The 22,400-nt window shown below is 47.9% G+C and overlaps 7 protein-coding genes across 7 annotated transcripts; 3 read left to right on the top strand and 4 right to left on the bottom strand.

The window, feature by feature from the left end:
• Nucleotides 1–6,605: 6,605 nt before the first annotated feature.
• Nucleotides 6,606–7,631, bottom strand: K441DRAFT_509201 (uncharacterized protein; the record flags this gene model as incomplete). Its single annotated transcript, XM_067642079.1, has 1 exon — nucleotides 6,606–7,631. A coding segment is annotated over one exon (1,026 nt), but the record flags the coding sequence as incomplete, so codon positions are not given.
• A 998-nt stretch (nucleotides 7,632–8,629) lies between these two features.
• On the bottom strand, nucleotides 8,630–10,107 carry K441DRAFT_548212 (DNA topoisomerase IV, alpha subunit; the record flags this gene model as incomplete). Its single annotated transcript, XM_067642949.1, has 7 exons — nucleotides 8,630–9,166; nucleotides 9,220–9,288; nucleotides 9,335–9,415; nucleotides 9,467–9,553; nucleotides 9,608–9,716; nucleotides 9,775–9,841; nucleotides 9,897–10,107. Coding segments are annotated over 7 exons (1,161 nt in total), but the record flags the coding sequence as incomplete, so codon positions are not given.
• A 494-nt stretch (nucleotides 10,108–10,601) lies between these two features.
• K441DRAFT_16298 (uncharacterized protein) lies at nucleotides 10,602–13,072 on the top strand. Its single transcript, XM_067640266.1, has 4 exons — nucleotides 10,602–11,196; nucleotides 11,249–12,182; nucleotides 12,231–12,591; nucleotides 12,649–13,072. Exons 1-4 carry the CDS (start codon nucleotides 10,696–10,698, stop codon nucleotides 12,752–12,754), a joined length of 1,902 nt encoding a protein of 633 aa, XP_067506742.1. The 5' UTR covers nucleotides 10,602–10,695; the 3' UTR covers nucleotides 12,755–13,072.
• A 177-nt stretch (nucleotides 13,073–13,249) lies between these two features.
• Nucleotides 13,250–13,793, bottom strand: K441DRAFT_655931 (uncharacterized protein). Its single transcript, XM_067647938.1, has one exon. It carries the CDS (start codon nucleotides 13,766–13,768, stop codon nucleotides 13,391–13,393), a length of 378 nt encoding a protein of 125 aa, XP_067506741.1. The 5' UTR covers nucleotides 13,769–13,793; the 3' UTR covers nucleotides 13,250–13,390.
• An 890-nt stretch (nucleotides 13,794–14,683) lies between these two features.
• K441DRAFT_631364 (acid protease) lies at nucleotides 14,684–16,775 on the top strand. Its single transcript, XM_067646309.1, has 2 exons — nucleotides 14,684–15,276; nucleotides 15,329–16,775. The coding sequence occupies exons 1-2, from the start codon at nucleotides 14,978–14,980 to the stop codon at nucleotides 16,527–16,529; spliced, it is 1,500 nt and encodes a 499-aa protein (XP_067506740.1). The 5' UTR covers nucleotides 14,684–14,977; the 3' UTR covers nucleotides 16,530–16,775.
• A 527-nt stretch (nucleotides 16,776–17,302) lies between these two features.
• K441DRAFT_655928 (uncharacterized protein) lies at nucleotides 17,303–19,230 on the top strand. Its single transcript, XM_067647937.1, has 2 exons — nucleotides 17,303–18,085; nucleotides 18,144–19,230. Exons 1-2 carry the CDS (start codon nucleotides 17,494–17,496, stop codon nucleotides 18,974–18,976), a joined length of 1,425 nt encoding a protein of 474 aa, XP_067506739.1. The 5' UTR covers nucleotides 17,303–17,493; the 3' UTR covers nucleotides 18,977–19,230.
• K441DRAFT_16254 (uncharacterized protein) lies at nucleotides 19,218–21,128 on the bottom strand. Its single transcript, XM_067640263.1, has 8 exons — nucleotides 20,923–21,128; nucleotides 20,834–20,874; nucleotides 20,755–20,783; nucleotides 20,475–20,698; nucleotides 20,112–20,419; nucleotides 19,788–20,057; nucleotides 19,633–19,722; nucleotides 19,218–19,584 (listed from the first exon to the last, which is right to left on the bottom strand). Exons 1-8 carry the CDS (start codon nucleotides 20,945–20,947, stop codon nucleotides 19,369–19,371), a joined length of 1,203 nt encoding a protein of 400 aa, XP_067506738.1. The 5' UTR covers nucleotides 20,948–21,128; the 3' UTR covers nucleotides 19,218–19,368.
• Nucleotides 21,129–22,400: the final 1,272 nt, after the last annotated feature.

Here is a 22,400-nt window from a genome sequence, read left to right as displayed (position 1 = left end):
TATCTTACATTAAGCTTCTTTAATAGTTAACGGGTTTTAATATTTGTTGAACGTAATAGAACCTCATCGCCTACTCCGAAATGCTTGTCTTGGTGCTTGCGGTTATACTAAAGTCTCTACTACTCTTGGGCATCTTATAGGCTCTGCTTCGTATACTTCCATTACTTTTCCTATTTCTGGAGGTATCCTTATACTCTCCAGTAGATGTCCTTAGACTTCCCGGTAGGATCCTATAACTGATTATACGGCCTTAGCTAGTAATTGTTAGGTATACCATTAAACCCAAATAGTCAGACGCTATAGGTAATCTGAATTAGTGTATACTTATACAATGTATATTGCTTTAAATTGTAAGCGTACTCCGCGTATGGAAGTAGCTCATACTAGTTATCTTACTGGTAGTTTAAATACATCTATAGGTAAGACTCTAGTTCCTAGTTTTGGCGTTCCGTTTGCCCATTAGTCTATGGGTGGAAAGCTATATTATAACGGTGGTCTATTTTTAAATGGAAGCATAAATCTGACTAGTACTAGCTTATAAAGACGCTGCCCCTATTAGTAATAATAGAGTGCAGCTAATTTACTTTAAGAAAGCATTTCTCCTTAATTAGGTTGGCGAGCTCTTATATATTAATTGTCTTATTGACGGGAAGGTATTAGACGTACTTTGAAAACCTATTAATAAGTACGAGGACTAAATCGTATATTCGTCCTTAGCTATCTTTAGATAGCGGGAGATCTATAATAAAGTCTATGGCGTAATATCGCTATAGCTTACTAGCGGGGGGAACTGATTTAAGTAGACCCTATGGCTTGTGCCTACGGATCTTATATACTTAACACTTTTTGCAATATCTAATGTACTCCTTTACTTCCTAATTAAGCCTTGGCCAATAGTATTTGCGCTAAAGTAATTTTACTGTCTTTACTTAACTATAGTAGCCGCCTAGAGGATTATTGTAATTCTTTATAAGAATCTTCTGTTATAGATTTGCTTCTTATAGCACCTAAACCTTGCCACCTCTATATAGTAGGCCCATTAGGTCTAGTTCCTAATAGTAGCGCCTAGCAGCTTCCTTTCCGTTACGTTTCCGGTCTACTTCCGTATTAAGAATAGTATAGAAAGCGTCCCTCCGTTATACTTCACAAATGAGATCTATTAACCCTTTGGATGGTTCCCGGGTAAAAGCTGTTTTATTCTATACTGCTTTAAGTATAAGACTAGATAGTACTATAGATCTTATAACTCTTTAATGCGTATATATTAGAAAGGCCGCTACGAGGTTAAAGTCCTTTAGTTATTATAGGGCTCCGAGTTCCAATTGCTCTATAGCTTTACTATTGGTTTAAGGGGATAGCTTAGTAATTAGGGATAATATATTACTAGGTTCCAAGAATGTATTAGGGACGTCCTGTTTAGGTATATTTAGACCCTTATTAGCAACGGACCGGGTACCAGCTAGAACGTCAGTGGAAACTAATAGGGCTTATACCGCCTAAGACTTAGTGCATAGAGCTATAGGTGCTCGAGCATCCTACACCCGGAGCTTGTTCTGCAATATAGGGAGTAAGATATCTATTATCTATTTTCCTTCTCCCGTTTTAAAGCCTTTGGTATAGTCTGGCTGTTGTAACAGTTTATTAGCAGGGTTGTTTTCCCCTAGCTTATATTTAATCTTAAAATTAAATCGCGCGAGCTTCTCTACCTATCTAGCTTGTTAAGGTATAAGCTCCTTTGTAGTTATAAAGTAGCGTAAATTATAATAATCTAAGAGTATACGAGTGGTATAGCTTACGTGCTTAAGGTAATATCGCCACTGTTTAAAGCAGTTGACTATAGCTAGCAGTTCCTTATTATGGGTATAATACCTAACTTTAGGTCCCTAGAATTTTCTGTTATAAAATGCTACTAGTCTCTAATAGAGCTGGGTAGCGTCCGGATGCCTATTAGGTTATAGCAGGATACTAATAAGGGCAAAATTTAATGCATTAGTGATTATTATTAATGGCTAATCTGGGTTAAAATGCCGCAGTAATAGAGCTTCTATAAACTTTGCGCGAAGTTCCCAGAAGGCCTTCTAAACCTTTCTGGGCCATAACTATGGCTTATACTATTTAGTTAGTCCCTTCTTAGTTTTCTTCCTTGCCGCCTTTAAGCTTTTTGCTCCTTGGGTTAGGTTTTGGGAAGCTTCCGTAATATAGTTAGATAGGTATTAGGCGACGTCCGAGTAGTTATAAATAAAGCGCCTATAGAAATTGGTAAAGCCTAGAAACACTTAAACATCCTAATAGCTTTCTGGCTCCGGCCACTCCTAGATTATCTGCACCCGTACTAGGTTTATAACTATACCTATAGGCGTTACAATGTAACCCAGGAACTTAACCTACTTGGTGTTAAAGACACACTTTAACGCTTTAGCGTAGAGGCCCTAATTATCCAAACATTCCAGTACTTCGCGGACGTGTTGCTTATGTTAATCCTTGTCTTCTAAGTAAATTAAGATGTTATCTAAATAGACGACGTATATACGGTTAACTAGTCCCCCTAAGGCTCTGTAAATGTACGATTAGAATGTCGTAGGCGTATTAGCTAGCCCAAAAGGCATTACTAGATACTTAAAGTGGCCGTATTAGGTCTTAAAAGCGGTCTTCTATTTATCCCCTTCTTTAATATGGAGCCTATAATAGGCGTCTTATAGATTTAACTTCGTGAAGATCTTCGCCCTAAATAGTCAATCCAGCATTTTACTGATTAGTGGTAGTGGGTAATGGTTTTTAATTGTAATCTTATTAAGACCGCGATAGTTTATATATAGCCTTATGGTTCTATCTGGTTTTAGGATAAAGAGGATCGGCGCGCCTGACGGCGACTTACTAGGCCGGATCTATCCCTTTTCTAGTAAGCCATTAAGGTACTCCTGTAGGATCTTAAGCTCTTTATACAAGAGGTTATAGATAGGAAGATTTAGCAGTTATTTGCCTTCTTTTAGATTAATTGCGTAATCGTACTCCGAGTTCTATAGTAGGACTTTAGCTCTCCTGCCCGAAAATACCCTTAGTAAGTCTTTTAGGCCTGCTAGAATATTTGATAAATTAGGGTTGCGTTTATCCTCCGTGTTATTATCGGGTAGGTTCCGGAGCTTCCTTAGAATACTCGCGGGCAGTGTTATACGCTGTGGTGGTTGCTTATATATAGTTGCTACTGTACGTTAAACCGTTTTATGCGGTAGCTAATAGAGGGTAGGGAACTCCTTAACGTAGCGTTCGAGGTGCTATAGTATACTCTCCGTATATTACTTGAGCCAGAGTAACCCGTGGCGGTTAAAGTATCTTATAAGATCCTTAAGATTGCCGCCTTCCTATAATGTCTCCGTGACCTGTCTGGTAGTTCCCCATAGGGTCTCCATTATAAAGGGGTTGTTACCTATGCTAAGCTTTATACCCATCTTACTATTAAATAGGGGTTGGATCCGATACTCCTTTAGGTATAAAGCGTACACTATTTTACCTAGGGCTATATTCTTTAAGATGTCCTTTAGGCTTATTAGTAATATACGCCCTTCTAAATCTTTATTATTCCACTATTTAAAGGCTCCTGTCTTAAAGTGTATCTTAGGATCTACTTCTGCAAGCTAAGGGTATCTAAGGATAAGGTTATAACCTACGAAGTCAGCCACCTAGAAGGGTTGCAGGCCGACCGCCTTGGTATAGTTGTGTATATTAGCCACTAACACTATAAGTTTATAGGCACTGTGTAGCTTAATCCAATGCTTATTTAAAAAGCCTGTAATAGGTTTCTACTACCTTTATAATAGGATAAGTTTATACTCTTTTACCAAATTATATCGTATAAGATTGATTTTGGCGCCGCTATTATATAGTGCTTAGAACTGTTATACCTCACCCGTAGGGAGTGTTATTTCCAGCTTAATAGCAATACGGAGAGTCTTTCCTTCCGTATCTTGCCCTAGTTGTAGCTAGGAGAGGTCTATAACTAGGGCTTTTCTTTTTTTAGATTATTAGTGCGGTTATTACCCTGCTTATTTTTCTAATAAGATCTACCTCCGGAGTTTTCTCTTAACTTCTTAAAGTATTCCTATAAAGGTGCTAAATAGGTGTCGGGTTAGCCCTAAGAGTCTTTCCCGTTATTTAAGGTTCCTAACTTTAACCCTTTTAAAGTTCTCTTTAAGAACGGCTTCTTTAAAGGTTAGGTCTGCCCTATATTACTACTAAAGTGCCCGCGCTTCTAGTGACCCCCTAGCTTCCTACTAAAAGAGGTCTAGTTCCTTACCGCGTCTTTAGTATTTAGAACTGCTCATTTAAAATCCGTATATATAGTAATCCGCGATAGGGCTCCCACGCGCTTTATTTCGTTACGAATTACTAGCTTAATTCTAGCCTAAATAAACCCGATCTTCTTCTTCTTATAGATACTACCGTCCTTATTTTTAAAGGGCTTTAGATCCATCTATTAAGTATAAGTTTCCATAAAGTTTATAAACTGGCGAAAGTTATAGCGGTCTAGCTGTGTCCTATTCCAGAATAGCTCTATATTATCGTATTGTATAATATATAGATCTTAAATCTATTTCTTTAGAAAGGTTTACAGCTATAGCTATATAGTAATTTGCTCTTTATTAAGCTAATTAAGTGCGATCTAGTTTAGTAATCGGTCTTTAATCTTACTAATAATCTAGCGTATACGCTCTTTGGTATTATCTCATATTATTAGCATCTTAAAGAAGTTGTCTACCTTACAAACCTAATTGTCCAACTATTAGGCGTTAGGTCTGTGGCGGAGTTCTAAACTACTAGAGGCCTTAGCCAGTTAGTCTATATCCTTTTTCTATTTATAGCATAGATAACTCTCTAAGTCTTCTACACCTCCTTAGGTAGGTACTAGGTAGCTCCTAGGAAGCCCTTAACCTTAACTAGGTTATAAAAGAATTTGCCTAACTTAGATTAGACCCTACTAGATCTAGATTTGCCCTTAAAGGGTTCTAATATATTTATTAATAGCTTCCTCTCGCATGGCTTTTAAGAGCCTTATAACAGCTTCCCAATATCCGTCTTAAAGGAGATTAGTATAGGGCTCTTAACCTTCCGAACTCGGGCCTAGGGAGGCTTCTACTATAGAGGTAGTGTTAGTACTAGTAGCTAGTATAGGCTTCCCAACAAGGCTTGGGTCCTAAGTTAGTGATTAGCTTAGATTACCTAAAGGGGTAGGCCCGCTTAGCTTATAAGCAGTCTATACACCACTACTATGCCAATTATAGGCTGGTAGTTTTCCGGGAGGGTTCCAGTTAGTTCCCTAGTTGGACACGTTAGTATATTCCTCTAGCATTTCTAGCTTAAGGGAAGATCTTAGAGTTGCCTCTAGCGCTTAATCTTCTAATTGGCCTAGGTGGGGCCGGAGGGGTTCTGGTTGCTTTCCGGCAGCGTTGTGACCGTCATAGAGGGTATCTACGTTTTCCTCAGCGGTGACCATAGGTGTGCGAGAGTCTTCGAGCTCCTAGAGCATCTGGGTATTAGGGCTCGTTCGGCCGTTTTACCCAGAGGGTTATATTATCGCAATCTTTCGCTGTTAGAGGGATCTTCCTACCTTTACGCGACGGCTTTCTATAAGGTATCCGTGGGGTTTCCGTTTAGGTTATCGCGAGATTTTTAAGAAAGGATAGTGGTTATAAACAAAAGATGTAAATAAACAATCTGGTCCTTAAAGCCGACTGCCCTTCTAAAAAAGAGTAGGAAGGATTTGAATGTGAGGGGATCTTGTAGACAGGGGGCTATAAGGACACGATTGGAACAGGATAGATTGGTGAGAGAGACGAATCCTTGAGGAGGTAAGGCCTCTGGGATCGTGGAGACTATATACTACGGGCACGTGCCTCCGGCACGTGACCGGCGACCATCCGAGGGGCGTCCGGGGGTTGTCCTGAGGGCAACCCGAGGTGTCCGCAATAATATCCCTTACACTAATCCGAACGAATGGCAGTAATGCCTTAGCAGTTGCAACTACCCTCCGCAGCGACGATGATCAAATTTGGCCTTAGAAGCCGTATACGCGACTTGGCCCTATCCGAAACCCCTAAATAACAAATCGATATTTAACGAAGTTGACGTCAAGTAAGCGCTAAATATTTAGTACGTCGATCATATCGAACGAATATATCGTTCCATCGAAACCCCTCTATTAGGCTAGATCTTATCGATAACCGTAGGACGAATTGTACCGTTGCAAGGGATAGCATCAGCAGCCATACGCTAACCTAGTGAACAACAGGAGAGATGAACCAAACTCTCCCGCTCTTCCAGCTCGCTCAGCTTCAGCCCCATCAGTGATCTCACCCCACAAAGACTAGTAAACTTCAAACTGAAGGCCTCCCAAACTTTTCCGCTATGACACAGCCGCAACGCCCCAGCTGCCTCATAAAACATGCCCCCGCACCAGCGAGTAAGGCCATAACTTCATTCTGGACGAGCACGAAATCAAACCCAGACTCCACACTGCCCTTTCAGCAGTAGTATGCATTAGTACATTCGCTCAATTTCAAGAAGCCCTTACTTTTCAAACAGCTACCAGTATACTCCGCTCAACCTAGCGCCACAGCCACCTTATCTCTCTCCTGCCCCTGCCCCATCTCCGAAGCTCTCAACAAATCTTTTAGCTTCGCCTCCGCTTTCATTGCATCATGCTGAGTGCCGACCGGCGTGCTCGGCCGCTCAGCGGCAGCACGGCTCCACGGTATCCAGCTCGTGAGGGATGAGAGGGTGCCAGAGCGGGGACGAGTCTGCGGGACAGAATTGAGGGAAGTATGGCGACGGTGGAGCGCCTGCGCCGGCGTGCTCTTCATAACCAGGGCATCAGGCTCCTCGGCCGGCGCCGAGACAACAAGGGAGAGCTGCTTCGAAGCCGTCGGCGGCGTGGCGAGCGTGATGGACGGGTGCGGCGTCGCCTCGTGCGTGACAGCCCAGTGCGGGGCCATCTGCATCACATCTGGCTCAAGCTGCACCGCACCCGTCATCCCTATCCTACCACACTGCCCCTCCACCGCGCCTTCCGTGGTCTTAGCAGCAGAAAACTCCCCCCGCCCCCGCTTCCCGCTCCCCATCACGCTCTTCAGACTCCCGTACGCGCTCCGCCCGTCCTCCTTCCCCCCAGCGCTCACGCTCCCCGCCTGCGTCGACCCGCGACTCTCCCCCGCCAGCCTCTCGCTGCTACTGCTCGCCTCCGGGACAGCCGTCAGCGCATGCTCGCCCCACCCACTGCCGCCCACCCTGCCCTGCCCATGCGCCCTTGCACGGCCCATCAAGCCGACATACCCCGTCCCCACGCCTGCATTCATGATCTCGCCCTGCGGCGGTAGATGCGCGTCGTACTCGTCCGCCAGACTCAGCCGACTGCGCGCACAGATCTCCGCAATCGCATCGATGGCGCCGCGGATCTCGGGATCGACGGCGCGCAGGATGCCGAAGAAGCTGAAGTCGTCGACGGCGGGGAGGCGCGCCGCGGGGTGGGGGGATGCCGCGTGTCCGTTCATGCTGGTGTAGGGCCCCGGGGCCAGCCGCGGGGAGTGGAGCCCTGAGGAGGGCCGTGAACGCGTGCCGGAGTAGGTCCGCACGACGACGGGTTGGGACGAGAGCGAGGTGTTGGTTGAGGAAGCTTTGGAGGGGTGGCGGGTGCGTGTGTGGCGGTTGGAGCCGGCGTTGAGGGCGCGGAGGGCGGCGGAGTGGTGGAGGGAGGAGGCAGTGGTCGTGTTGATGGTGTTGGTTGTGGAGTTGTCGAGGAGAGGAGGGTTCGGGGAGGTTGTGGAGGTCGTTGGAGGATTGGACCTGGGGTTCGAGGTGGATGGTGGATTGGGCTCGGAGCTGGACCAGAAATTCGACAGCGCGCCCAGCGAGACGGACTGTCTGTGAGTCGTTGCGGGCGTCAAGGCTGGGGGGAGACAAGCTGCGGTGGTTGAATCTGGGCCATGACCATGGAGCGAGATATGAAGGGCAGCAGCAACGGCGGTGTCTTCAGGTGAAGAGACAGAGAGATTTGTAGGCGTAGGGAGGGCATCTTTGGGCATTGTGGGCCTTAGTCTGCAAGTCAATGCATGGCTGTCTGCAGCGGAGGAAAGTGTTTGGTGTGGGGAAGACGCTGTACGCAGAGGGGGATGCGGGATGCGTTGGCTGTGCGAATCTATCTTGGCGGAGTCGCTTGTGCAACCAACTGCCATCGACGAACAAAAGTCCAAGCCTGGGACACAGATTACAGACGCCCCTATGTCGAGTTGACATGTTCTGAACGGATTGGAGGCTGGAGAGTAGTCCAACGGTGTTTTGTATCCAATTCGCCGTGCGAGGCAGTGCAAACATTGCTTTCGTGAGACTCCAGACGAACCCACGAGTTCGCTCTCTATTATGACCACACATAGGGTACTTCGGGAAGAGAGGTGCAGGGCTTGCGTAGGTATGCCATGATCGTGCAGAATTGTGCAGACTGTTACACTGTATTGCTCGTCCACGTGTGGATATGTACCCTTGATATTGCGAACGTGGAGCTAATATATCCACGAATTCATCCTTGTACATAAGCTTACCGAAAGTCTGCATGCGAAGATATTGTCAGGCCTGCCGTACACACTCAATCAAGGAATCCCTCTCTTCGTAGTTCGATGCCAAGACCAAGCTCTCCCTTCAGCCAGAGTGCTAACCCGCCATCCCGCTCCTCGAATACCTGCATCTCCGCCTTGACGTTCAGCATCAACATAATCTGGAGCTCGTTCCTCCACTCAATCTCCATCCCATCCTCGGCAAATACTTCCCACTCGAGCATCCTGCGTGCTTTGCATCGGTCTCGACGTGTTAGCTTCATAAGACCTTGAGTCTGACGAACGTCTCGCTCTGCATAGCCGTTATCTGTAGACACAGGCGTTTTGAGGTGATGGCTTTTCACCCCCACCCAGCGGAGTTGTGGCAAGTTCAATGGCTGTCCTTCTGCAGAGCCCGATGTGGCAAGCGAGTTTTCATGCGCGAGAGCATATGACCCATGCTTGTAGGTTGAGAGAATAGCGAAGCCATCTGGATCATAATCGACAATAGCATAAGTCGGAATGTGAGGAGAGCGGGAAGTAAGAAAGCCTAGGAAGATGCGTGTAGACAAGTCAGGATAGCCTTTTGCCTGAAGTAATAAAGTAAGATTATGAAGAGACGCGAATAAAATGCCAAGCATACAGTCAGGACAACCCCTTCGGAGCTGACAGAAATCCAGAATGCTGAGTACAAAAGCGATCGGAAGGTCGCCTGCCAAGTCGTCAATCATGGCGAGACAATACTGAGATCAGCTTACTTCTTTTTCTACCACGAGGATCCATCGAACATTTGACATATCGATTGTGTCAGAATTGTGGAGATTCGGGATAAGCAAACCCTGGTTGGTTAGATTAATTAATACCCCTCAATTTGAAAGTCGAGATCGAACCTCTCGATCTTTGAGGCCATTGATCTGCGAACCATCTCTTCGTTGGATGGTGAAATTACCGGCGATAAGCCCTTTAGCAGCAGCAGACTTCAATCCTATGAGCACAGTAGCTAGATATTCGAAGAGATGTAAGAGACATACAACATTGAGGAGGGTACGTGAGACACCGAATGTACAGGCTAGATCATCAACATATCGATCTACGACAGCTTGCTTGACAAATAGATCTGGATGTCTATAGTAAATGTCTCTAAATGTAGTTAAGAGGTTAGGAGATATGAGTAGCAATAGGAAATCCCAAGGCCCACCGTTTCGTGACGATAGTGTCCGCGGCCAACGCATCATGGATTATCTCGAGAATGCGGACAAGGACAGCTAGGGCAAATGTTAGTGGTATACACTCACATCGATAAGAGCAGGAGAGTTTGACTGAATCTCCATGCTTCTTGCGCCGTGCTTCCAGGGAATGTGATTTCCCTCGTCTGAAGCCCAGTCGTGACAATGCCATTCGTCGAATCAAGCTTTCGACCTGCAGTGCCAGACCGATTACTCAAAGTGATCGAGAGCTTGGTTTTTTCTTCGAGCAAAGCATCTACAATACCTTCGAAGATGCTTTCTATCCTTGCGATAACCCAGTCCCTATACAATTAGCAAGTTAGAGTCATTCGTTAGATTACACGTCCGCAAAAGCTTTACCTATCACGAACAATTTGGTGAGGTTTCTGAACCGTCTCCAGAAATTTACCTGCACCTGTAAATTGACTTTGACCAGCGTCTAGCATCAATGCATCTTCATTTAGCTCGATTGTTCTTTCCAGACTCTTGCTGGAAATGGAACTTTCTAGGGCCGGCGGAGACGTCAGTGTTGAGTTCGTTCCTGGAGTTTCGAGTAAATCCTCAAAAAAGTGAGCTTCATCTGTTAGTGACTCCTGAGATGAGTCTTCAATCAACGATACTCCAAAGAGCATTTCATCAAAGGCATCATCATCCATTTTGACACACAAAGCTGTGTTGAGGTTCACTTTAAGACGCTTGACGCAAAGTGGTAAAGATAGACTAGATTCCTAAAAGAGTTTAGGTCCAACGCGACCGTTTTCCACCTCTACGCGTCACTCCGACCTCCAATCAACCATCCGCACTTTTGCCAAATGCCAGTTTGTAACCTATACAGCTAGATTGATTCCCAATTGTTGTTGTATTCTTCGTTCCTTATTTATACCGGCTCTACTATGGCGGAGGTCCTTCCAGTCGCCTTGTCTCCCTCCCGCAAACGACCTCTGGAAGATCAAAGTGTCAATCCTGGCACCCCCAGCAGACCTCTGCCTAGCTCTCTACATGCTTCGGAACCTCAGTCGAGTCCGTTGACCGTACTCTCTACTCAGCCAAGCCCCCAATCTTCAGTTAATCCCGCTGCGAGACAACCGTCGCCTGCTCCGAGCAGTACCAACTCTACCTCCGACGATGCTCCCGGAGCAATACAGAATGGCACTTCAGCAACTGGGACACAAGCTGCGAAGAGAAGGAAGCTGACTGTGAAAGAGAAGGAGGAGAAGAGACTCGAGAAGGAGGCAAAGGAGAAGGCAAAGGCCGAACTGAAGGCTCAGAAGGAAGAAGAGAAGAGAATGAAAGACGAGGAAAAGAGAAAGAAGAATGAGGAGAAGGAGGGGAAGAAGCGAGCTAAGGAGCTCGAACTGCAGCAAAAGGAAGAGGAGAAACGGAAAAAGGAGAGGGTAGGTCTACTCAGTCAATTGACACTTTCACGGGTATACTGACTAGCTGTAGTCCCAAATGCGACTGAATGCATTTTTCGTTAAACCTCAAAAGGGCTCTGAAGAGGGCCTATGCAAACCATCTTCGTCCAGCAAACCGCCCTCTTCTGCTGAGGATGGTGAACGGAGAAAGTCTGTCTCACTGGAACCGGTGGTGACATTGCTGGATTCCACATCACGATCACCCTCACCACACAAGAAGGTTGTCGTTATTCTTTCCGATTATGAACGCTACTTCCTTCCATTCGAACTGCCTTCGCATGCTGTATGGGCTTCGTACAATTATTTCATGGCCGATCAAGGAGAATTGGAAGCTGCAAGGAAGCGCCTCGAAGATATTCCTCAACAAGATAGCACAGCTATGGAGATAAGCCAGCCAGACACTTTCAAGTCTCGCCTAGATCAATATGCCTTGCGCGGCGAAAGAACAATACCAGTGCGGGATATTATCGCACGTCTAAACGGATCTCCTAATAACCCTATCGACTTAACCGACGACACCAAAGCAGCACAACCCCTAGAGCTCTTGAAAAAAGTCTCTATGAAGTATCTTCACTTCGGCGAAGACGTTCGACCCCCTTACTACGGAACTTTCTCTAAGATGCAGACCCGGCACGAGGCTTCGAGGCTGGCCAGAAACCCGTTCCGTCGCTACCTTCCCGAGATGGACTATGACTATGATTCGGAGGCCGAGTGGGAGGAGCCTGAGGAAGGAGAGGATCTGGACTCTGAAGGTGAGGACGACGATAGCGTCGATGGAGGCGATGATTTAGATGGCTTCCTCGATGACGAGGATATTGCGGAGAACAAGAGGCTTATCACCGGCGACCTTGAACCAGTGAGCACTGGACTTTGCTGGGAGGATGCCAATGGGGTTTCAAGACGGGCTGGTGGGTCAGGAGAGATCTGTCACGACTTCAGAGAGTTCAAGATGGAAGTGTTGTTGGGTGAGTATGCGCCATGCCTGATGTTTGAACGGGTATCTGACTTGCTAGAACCGCAACCTCGATCCATCGATCCGTTCTCGACGACATATTGGCAACCAACCCCCGCTGCCGCTACTACCCGAGCCGTACCATCTAAGGAAGCCGCAGGAAGCGCTAGCAATGGTCTCATGAACCCACCAAGGCTCCCGCTCACCTCGCGACCCAACTGCATGATTAGCGGCATGATAAACACCTTGAACAGTAGCAGTACTGATCCCAAGGCATCCAAGCTAATTGGCGTTATTGCAACTTCCAAACCTGCAAAACCACCGAAGCGAATGGTGCCGCCTGAGCAGTTACAAGAGTTCAAGGATGCAATTCAAGGCAGTGATCTTACAAAATTAGCACTGGTGGAGGCGCTGAAGAAGAAGTAAGCCACTCGTAAAATCGATTCCGGTCGAAGGAGGTTCGCTAATGCAGATGATAGGTTTCCCAAGCTGCCAAAGGATGTCATCAATAACACTCTAAGCAACGTCGCCGCCCGTGTTGGTGCCAAGGAAGTCGACAAGCGCTGGGTCATTCTCGCGCCCTGATCACGTTATCTTGAACTTTGCTCTTGAATGACGAAGCGCCTGGATAAGAGCCACTTCAAGGGGCTCAATCTGTCTCATTGCGCGAATGTACCGTCCTGTCGGCAATATTGTCAACAACTGCCATGAATGTTTAGCCTTCACTTGCACAAGCATGTTATTTATGTTACACCACACACCACACATTTAGCAGGCTCGGCTTACTGTGGGCGCTGCAAGCTGGGCATCCGGGGCGTATGGGTTGGGTGTGGGTTTCCAAAAGCGAGGATGTGTTTGGGCGTTCGATTTTGATTTCACGAGGACTGTTCTATGAATGTGCAGGATGGAGGGCTCAACTCTGGCTCACTCTCAGCACAATGTGACTTGATATTTTTATAGAGCTCAGGCTAGGGAATCGGATATATTGTGCAGCTGTAACGTCCAAGTGTAGTGTCAATACAACTTTGGCCTTCCACTTGGACGGCCTACAATTATCCCGTCCCGTTTTAATGCCAAGGCTAACGAGGTCTGACTTGCAGCTCCACGCGTGTTTTGGTGGCGGTGTTTTGTAAGCTCGGGCTCAGGCACTGTCATTTTGAGACGGTCATCAGGCGATTCCTGTCATGATTTTATATGAACGGAAATTTGAATCTGAGGTGTTCATGCGATAAAATCCGCTTGGTCTTGCTGTGCAGGCAGTGTACTTCTCTTCCCTTTCGGGTTCTGAGAAAGTGTGGCACGCGCCGGGTTTCGCACAGAAAAGCAACCTATCGCGCTCGCTGACAAAAGATGTACGGAGGAATAGAGCGGTACCCAAAACATATGATGGCAAAAGACTTGGTTCAGCTGGGAGGGACCCTTGTTGAAAGTCGACATCTGAAGGCGATTTGACACGGTGGAAAAAAGCTGAACCCGTGGATTATTAACGAAGCGCGCGCCATTGTCCACCCACCCTATCATACCCAAAAGATGCCCTAGATAATCTCGGCGACCATGACCCAAATCTACAAAAGCCGAAAAACATAGGAAATGCAGCATAGCTAAAAGGAAGTGTATAGTGGAGTTTTTCGACGTGTTTGCGGAAGGTGGTGGGGACGCTTCTGGCGTAATTTAATCCTTGGAGGACTACTAAGCGCCCCGAGAGGTGCCACGGCAGCCTCAATCCGCGCCGCATCCAGCGCGTACGTACGGCATCATGGTGAGCGGTTTATTACGCTCATGGGTTTGATTTTACGGCATGGAGCGGGATTCACGAGTAGATTTGGGACTCTGATAAGATGTCCCAAGATTAGAAAGGGTTGTGGTTGCGGGGAAGCTGGTCTTTTCTCCGAGATCCCTTGTCCTGGAGCGTGTCGCCATAGGCTTTCTCGAATGTTAGCTGGTCAGATGTCCAGGCTTTTCTCATATACGGGAATAATTCGAAGCGAGTAGGCACGCTAGCTGGATCGGTGGGTTGGTGGCTGGCGAGGATGACAAGCCGTTCTTCCAATCCCTGTACCTCTGCAACTAGGGTGTTGGGAGGAGAGCTGATAGCCAACCGACCCGCCTTTCGGCTTGACGCCCGGAAACGTATATTTAGACTCCATCAGTGCACGGTCCCAACGACTCTTTCGCTGTGACCAGTGAGAATGCCTGTACAATTCCAGCCTTGCAGTCGTTGTGGATGGATGCGGGACAAGTGGTGGATCGGCTGGGTGCCGGATAATATGCGGTCAGATCCAAGCGCTCACTAATCCGGCTCTGGGTTTAGTTGCAATTGGGCGTCCGTCAGCAAGCGCTCGCCTTTTGCGTGGGAGGGGCCCCCACCCAGCCAGACTGCGCGCTCACTCGCCCACCACTCGCCCACGTCTGGTCTCATCTCTTCCCCGAGAGCCTCACGGGACGCCCAGAGATGTGGAGTAGAGCTAAATTCAGATTTGTGCGCGCCCGCCGGCTTGGTCCCCTTGCGCACCTCAAATCTTAGCGGGCGTATTCTTAGCAATGGCCTAGCGGGTATGGGTCCTCACCAGCCATGGCCTATTTGCCAGACACAGTCATGCAGCAGCCAAATATGAATCCAAAGGGCCCCAAGAGAACGACCTTCCATACTTCGCCTTCTGACTGTCAGAGGCAACTGTGCCACTTCCCTTCTGCACGCTGGCCTTGCTTTGCTGTTCGTCCTCTCTGACCGCTGTTATCCTCGCAAACTCAACCCTCCTCCGACCTTTGCCTGGACGCTTATCCTGTTAGCATAACCCGACTCACAACATGGCCTCGTTGCTGTTTTATCTTTCTGCATCTGTGCTGTTCGCTCAGTCAACATTTGCATTCAACTGTTCACAACCTCCCATCTACGTCGACATCCACAAGCGGGCTGTGCGTGGTACCGACGTCTTTCAGTATGGTGCATTCATCGGTGTTGGAAATCCGGCCCAGAATCAGAGTCTCTGGCCATCATTAAGACAGAACCAGACCGCCATAGCGTCCATAAATTATTGTGATAAAAGCAATCTCACAAATTGTGCGCAATCCACAAGAGGAAACTTTGATCCTTCTTTATCCACAACGTACGCTCCCCGCATCATCATATTGACACCACTTGTTCTTACCAATCATCAGATTCATTCAAGACCCAAGTTATACATCGCTAGACAGCAACACAACAAACACCTATAACAGTACTTATGGAGATGACACAATACATCTATACACTCACTTTTTCGAAACCGATCCAGCATTTCAAAACGTCATCAACAACTACACCCTGGAGGTCGCCAATGCCGGAACCATCTCACCCGGAATCATAGGGATGGGCCTATCCTCGACCCTCCTCCAAGAACTCTACGACAACAACATGATTGCCGGGCGCACCTACTCCCTCTACATCGGCAGCGGCATGAACCGCGCAGGCGGCGTCATCAACGGCAGCAACACCTTCGGCGGCTACGACGCTGGCCGCTTCACCGAACCTATCAACAGGTACCCGATGAACATCTCGGACGCCAACCCGCTCAGCGTGCACGTGTCGGACATCATCCTGAACGACCCGACGGGCACGACCAGAAACGTCTCCCTCTTCGACCCGGCCGCCTTCCCCTCCATGAAATCCCGCCCGGGTGCCTTCGAAGCCAAGCTCACAACCGACCAGTACCCGCTCTCGCTCCCCTACGACATCACGCAAAACTACATCAAGCAGCTCGCCGCGGTCCCCTCAGGCAACCCGGACGGCTCGCTCGCCCTCTCCAAGCCCTTCAACGGCACCATGACCATCGTGCTCTCCGACGGCTTCACCGTCACCCTCCCCGCCGACGTCATGTCGAACGCGTCCTCCATCTCCCCCGTCGCGGCGCGCGACCAGCACAACACCGAGCCCTTCTACCTCAGCGTCGCCTTCCTGGCCCAAGTCTACCTCATGGCCGACTACGACTCGTACCAGTTCTTCCTCGCGCCCGCCATCGCGGAGCAGAAGGCCGTCATGCCGCGGACCTTCTGCCCGAAGTCGACGCCGGCGCCGTACAACCCGCCGCGCCAGAGCAGCTTCGTGCAGCAAGGGCTGATCGGCGCGGTGATCGGCGGGCTGTTCGGCGGGCTGGCGCTGGCGACGTTTGCGATGTGCTTGTGCGTCAGGTGGAAGCGGGATCGCATGGGCAAGCAGTTGGAAGCTGAGGCGGCGAGGGGGAAGGCGCGGATGCTGCAGTTCGATGTCGATGATAAGGATGTCGGGAGGGATGGGGCGAAGGAGGTTGAGGCCGGGCCTGGGGCGGTAGCGGGGCAGGCGCGGGGGGGGAGGAGGTGGTATGGGAGGTCGAGGGGGGTGTGAAGGGGGCTACGGGTTTAATGTGTGGGGATGGATGGGATTTTTTCGTTGTGCATCATTTTATACCCACGACATATTTTTATTTATTTGGGTATCTGGGATACTTTTGGATGGGATATGGGCTCATTCCATTATGAGGAAATTTAAGAAAAAAACATTTCAAAGTTAACCATACCTTGCTGAATTAGACATGTGATGTGGATTATGGAGCGGACTACTTGCTGATGCTGGATGAAAGCCTAACTTAACAAACATGAATGCAGTTATCTGAGAACTATGCCGCTAATGCAGAGATACTGAACGGCCTCTCGGCTCCATCTTTAGGACAATCCGTTAGTGCTGTACATGTAAAAGTGAGAATGGTCGATCTTGATACAGCAGCCGGCTGAAGCGCTCTCTAATTAAGGACGCTGACGGTGCCCTTGAACCCACATAACGCGCAATGCAATGGTGATAGCGATGTTTTCCATTTGATTTTTTATATCAGATCTTTGTTTGTATAATTTCTTTTATAGACGTTATCAAGAGCTGTCAAGTGTGACATGACTATAAATAAGCAGTAAAAATCTGCCAGTGGGGTGTACGCGACATTCACGGTAGCTTCCTGCGATCACGTGATACTATCATTAGTATATAGATTCGTTCTTGCTTAGGCTCCACCTTATGAAGTCTTCTGCACAACGCCATACTTGCATTCCAGTGTGACAAAATCTTCAGCCTATAGCAAGGTCACGTGTCCTAGTACGTATCTGCTCTTGTCATGTGCTATGTACAGCCCCGGCACAGCCCAGATCTAGGTAGACGCCTCTTACAAATCTAGCATCAAAGTCAATAAAATATTTATCCGTCCATCTATCTATTAGAGCTGCTTTGACACATCCTTGATTCATACATCATTAACCGTCTTTGGTTTTCTAGATCATCTTTTTCTCTCAGAAGCAACATATACAAAACCATGGCGGACAACATGCCAACAGTTGGTTGGATATGCACAGACCCTCTGCTCTTGATGATGGCAGATGCGCTGTTGGACGAGACATATGAAGATCGCTCGATAGTGCCTGGAGATACGAAGGCGCATCGCCTAGGTCGTGTCGGATCCGTTAATGTTTTTATTTCTCTGACGGAATCTCCAAGTGCCGCAGACGCTGTGCGCATAGCCAGCGATATGACGACAGAATTCGCTAGTATTGAAGCCTTTCTGATAACTGGTTTTAGTGCCGGTGTTGTTAGCGCTGGGGTGAATTTGGGAGACGTGGTCATACGTCCAGCGATTACCTCATCTGCTCATGACGCAAAGTCGAGCTCGCCACTGATGCCAAATATTCTGCACTCTGCAGTTGATGTGCTCCAGAAAGAAGTTGGAGCAGACGGGCGGTGGCTTTCGAGTAATTTACCTCCCTCTAGCGACCTGTTCCAGTTCACCCATCCCGTAAACAACGATCTGCTCGACTACCCTCAATTACATTATGAAATTATTGACCCGGAGCGCCAGGACACCCGGAGCGCGGATTTTAGAGACGAGCCGGGGAATAGCACCATGTGCTTTGATACTCTAGCTGCAGGTATTTAGGCTAGGGTCTTTAGACGATAGTTTATTACTTCTAACATAATCACCCGTAGGGTTCAAAAGATTTCCAGTTCCAGCTGTTGCCATTCTTGGAATCAGCAAATGCACTGAGTCCCCGAAGAATAATACCTCGAAAAGATATGCGGCGGCCAATGCCATAGCATATGCAAAGGAGCTCCTTCAGGTTATGCGGAATAACCTGGTAAGAAGCGTGGATGATATGACCGAGACAGAGAAGATTGTGCCTCCTCAGGTGAATCCCAGCCTGCCGCCATTCCAGCGTCATCAATATCCCAGCTATGGAAGCGCAGTTTTGCTTGTGATCCCAACGGAAAACAAGGGTAAGAGGAGAATATTAGAAGAAGCATTCCGAGAGCGAGCGCCAAAGAACGTAGTTGTGCACGCAATCACAGTTCCAGTAGACTCGGACGTGGGGGAAGAGCCGTACAACAATGCCGGAGCGATTGGCGCTCACAACCGTATCAGCAACGCCTTGACTCGCCTTGGCACATCAGAGTATCAAAACGTTCTCACCACAAAAGGGATTGGAACTGTTATCGTCGCGTCCATCGAAAGTTATATCCAGACCGAGAACATTAATCGCCCTACTGACTACGGAATCGTAGTGGTTCACAATGCTAAGACTTGCAAAACAGCAGTACGCATATCATCGGGTGTTACAGTCCCCCTCGCATACGTCAATCGTGCACGCCGTTTCGGCTATGAAGACGATCAGAATCAAGGACGGGTGACAGTGGGCCAGATTCTGGCGGCAAACGTGCCAGGACTCGATAAAGGGGATTGGCATGCGGTCCTTGCGGAACGTTCAAGATATGACCTACTGAGGGACACTGTCAGACAGATGCAAATCCCGTGGTAGCTATACAAACATGAGAAATCCGGCCAATCGTATATGAGGCGGTGGTATCACGAAGATATGTTACAGCGTGGGAAGACTGAGGCCCTAGAGAGGGCAGATTGAATGGCGGGGCTAAATTGTAGGGTCAATGATCGGAAAACGGTAGGAGTCAATTTTGCTCGGTATTGTTTTTAACTATTAAATTGTATGCCAAGGATAGATGGTTTAGATACACTATAGACAGGAATATATAGCCTATATTTGAGTAACTAGGCTCCTAATGAAGGTTTTAATAGATTCATGCCACATTCGTTATTTCTATTCTTTGGCACCACGCCTTTACAAAGGAGTATTGGTTGACAATTTGGAGAAACCTAACAATGACACAGATATACTCTATGAACTCCTTTTTGTCAAACGACGGTGCTAACTTCCTTCGACTTTTCAGAGTGTCGTTTGTTCCGCGATTCCGACGTAAAAGGATTCAGACCCGAAACACGGGACCAGCGACGCCAGATTAGCAAAACCAGTAGAGTGGATGGGATAGTAACCACCCAGTACACCCAAATTTTCTCGGATGCCTTCCAGCCGTTGTCACTAAGCTCGAAAAAGGAGGTACTAAAGAATGACTATGATTGCATAAGTCAAGTCATGGAAAGTGGAGTAACTGTGTATACCGTAATAAAAGTAGCCGGCAGGAAGGTCATTGTTAAAATTCCTAGCGCCCTCATCACCCCACTATCCTTTTGGGCGATTACGTTGTATGCCTACATCCGTCAGCTTCTGCGACTAGAGCGTGCCTTAATAATAGAAACTGAGAAGGCTTTCTCACCAGTGCGACTTCGCCTTTCAGTCTTTCAAGGTTGGAATTTGAGCGTAGACTGAGGCTCTTCACCATTTGTACCTGAAAGCTCATATATTGTTGCGCTTGCTTTCGATCAGTCTTCTTGAGCAGAGGGGATAAGTCTTTGTGGATTGCCTTCTGCTGTTCTTCCATCTTTTGTAGTGTTTCTATTGTGACTGAAAGAACTTCCGAAACGTGAATGGCGTGCCTGGAAATCTCGTGCATGTTTGAAAAATCGGGCGTGGTCTTTCCTCTACTCTAAGACAAGCTTTGTCAACTCATCTTTCTTTGGAACATAACAGAGCAAAGTACCTTCTCAATATCCCGAACTGGATGTCGGACCCGCCACACAGAATGGTCGTACAGCCGTACTATCTGGTCGAGCAGGGGGATGTGCATCGCGAACGGGTCGCTACGTTTAAAAGGCGACCCTTTAAGGGCCGTCTGGAGATCCGATGGTAGATTTTCCGGCGTGTCAATACACAAGACTCTACAATGACCTGAATGGTCCCAGTGGGTGAAGAAACCCATCTCATACCATATGTAGTCTTTACCCTTGCCAATCCGTGTTATCTCGGAACCCTCAAGAAGTAACTTAACCAAACAGCGAAACCAAGTGCCTACAGCACAACCAGAGTGAGTACACGGTTGAAGAGAAGTCACAGAGTATCATACTATAGCTTTCCAGACTGTGTTTCTTCTTGTCGTGCTCCTCCATGTTGTATTTCTCCTTGTCGTGTTCTTCATTGTCGTGTTCTTCCTTGTACTTCCCTCTACACCCAAAGTAGCCATTCAAATCAATGCACGTACGCGTGTTCAGGAAATCTGGGATGTTGAAGCTTCGCAAAATTTCCGTAACAGCGTTGTTTGACTCTGGAGAAGAAGGCTTGTCCAAAAATCTACGTAGAATGAGATTCGCACAGTCAAGTTCTCCGACTGCATGGGCTCCTCTTACATATAGCATATCGGCGGTAGCTTGGATTTCTACTTGGCAGTCAGATCCACTCCGAGTAATTCGGGGGGGAAACACCTACGTCTGGAAAGTTATCCTTGGTCAATTTCCAATCTCCCGAATCTGGCGAGTCTTTAGTGTCGAATTTTCATCAGAGACCAGTGCGCTTACCGTATTCCAACACAGCGGTAACCATGGTGAGTGAGCAGAGTCCTGAACAAATAATTGAACTATGCCACAGAAAATAGAATGTCCAAGGGTAATGTGTGCTGCAACGTAGGAAGTCTAAAGTGCAGCTCGATTAAAGCGTCTATAGCCTTCCAATGTAGCCTAATGCAACATTGGCAGTGGATTTTAAGGCCCTCAGCCGCAGTAACTGGGTATGGAAAGAGGCTCCAAAGGAAAGAAAATCTAGTTCGCAAATACTTGACCTGGGTTTCGCAGTATGGCGTTGCACATAATGAAACTCAGTCAATCCACCGTCAAGCTAAGGGCACGTTCGATGACTTTTTTTGGCCAAGTCGACTCCGCCAGGTGGGCGCAGCCAGGTCGACAGCCTTAAGGCCCACCTGGGCCTCTTCTAGACGCCAAAGCAGGGGTGCTTTCCGCCTGGTGGGAGGCGTTCATTCGGTTGGCGTCGATTTGGATCACGTGATGGTGAGAACAAGTCAAAATTATCATGGAGGGCAGAATCGATCGGCCTGGTCGTGTCGATGTTCCACCACTCCTGGTGGAATTCGCCCGGGTGGGCTGCCCAGGTGGCTTGAATCGGTAACAAAACTCGCTGCTATACTAGATTTGGGAGTAATCGCGGTTGGCGCGAACGCCTCCACCTGGCCAGGTGAAACTTTCTTTTCAGCTGCCAAGACGACCGATCTGAAATTCACCTGGGCGTCGAACGGACAGTATCCACCAGGTGGATTTCGATATCGGTGGCCTGTTCGCGACCAGGTTGGACCAAGGTGGACCCAGGTGGCTTTTTTAGAGTGCCCACCTGGTGGAGCCCACCTGGCCAAAAAAGTTATCGAACGTACCCTAATACGGAACCTCCCCCCCCCCCAAAACACCCTCCTCGCTTGCTTCTTCTCGTAGGGTAACCGTCCAGGCGGGGCGCCAAGCCCGAAACAGCCTAGTATACGCGAAGCCTTGGCGCTTCAGAATAACTTCTGTCAATGTGTCAAAAACGTCAAATACGTTAGCAGTCAACGACGTCAACTGCAGCCATTTGGCAACCAATTAACCTAATTGGCAGTATTTGATTTTTACTTGACGGGTAGTTTGAATATCAGCCTGCGAATATTTTCCCGATACAATTATTCTATATAATAGCGCTAACCGACCGTATAGAGATTAATATCACTGATAATGCTAAATTACGCGCTAATGCGCTGTAAGGCATATTACCCAGATGTACGGTAGGGAGCAGGCAAGCTGAGCATGAGTCACAGGAGAGTCGATGGGAGAGGACGATATGGTAAAGAGTAGGTATGGCAATACCCTAGTAGAGAGACAAACCGATGAGGAGGACAGGAGGGCTCCAAGCCCGAGGAGCTTACTACGGTATCAGGCATAAGTTTCGTTAGTACGCCCCGTCCGACACGGATTATCGACAAGGATAAGACAGGCCACCCGACCAACGATGCGCGATA

The sequence above is a fragment of the Cenococcum geophilum genome (genome assembly GCF_001692895.1).
Source record: "Cenococcum geophilum 1.58 unplaced genomic scaffold K441scaffold_10, whole genome shotgun sequence".
Taxonomy (NCBI): domain Eukaryota; kingdom Fungi; phylum Ascomycota; class Dothideomycetes; order Gloniales; family Gloniaceae; genus Cenococcum; species Cenococcum geophilum.
Note: the sequence above shows the minus strand (reverse complement) of the source record. Positions and strands in the feature narration are given on the sequence as shown.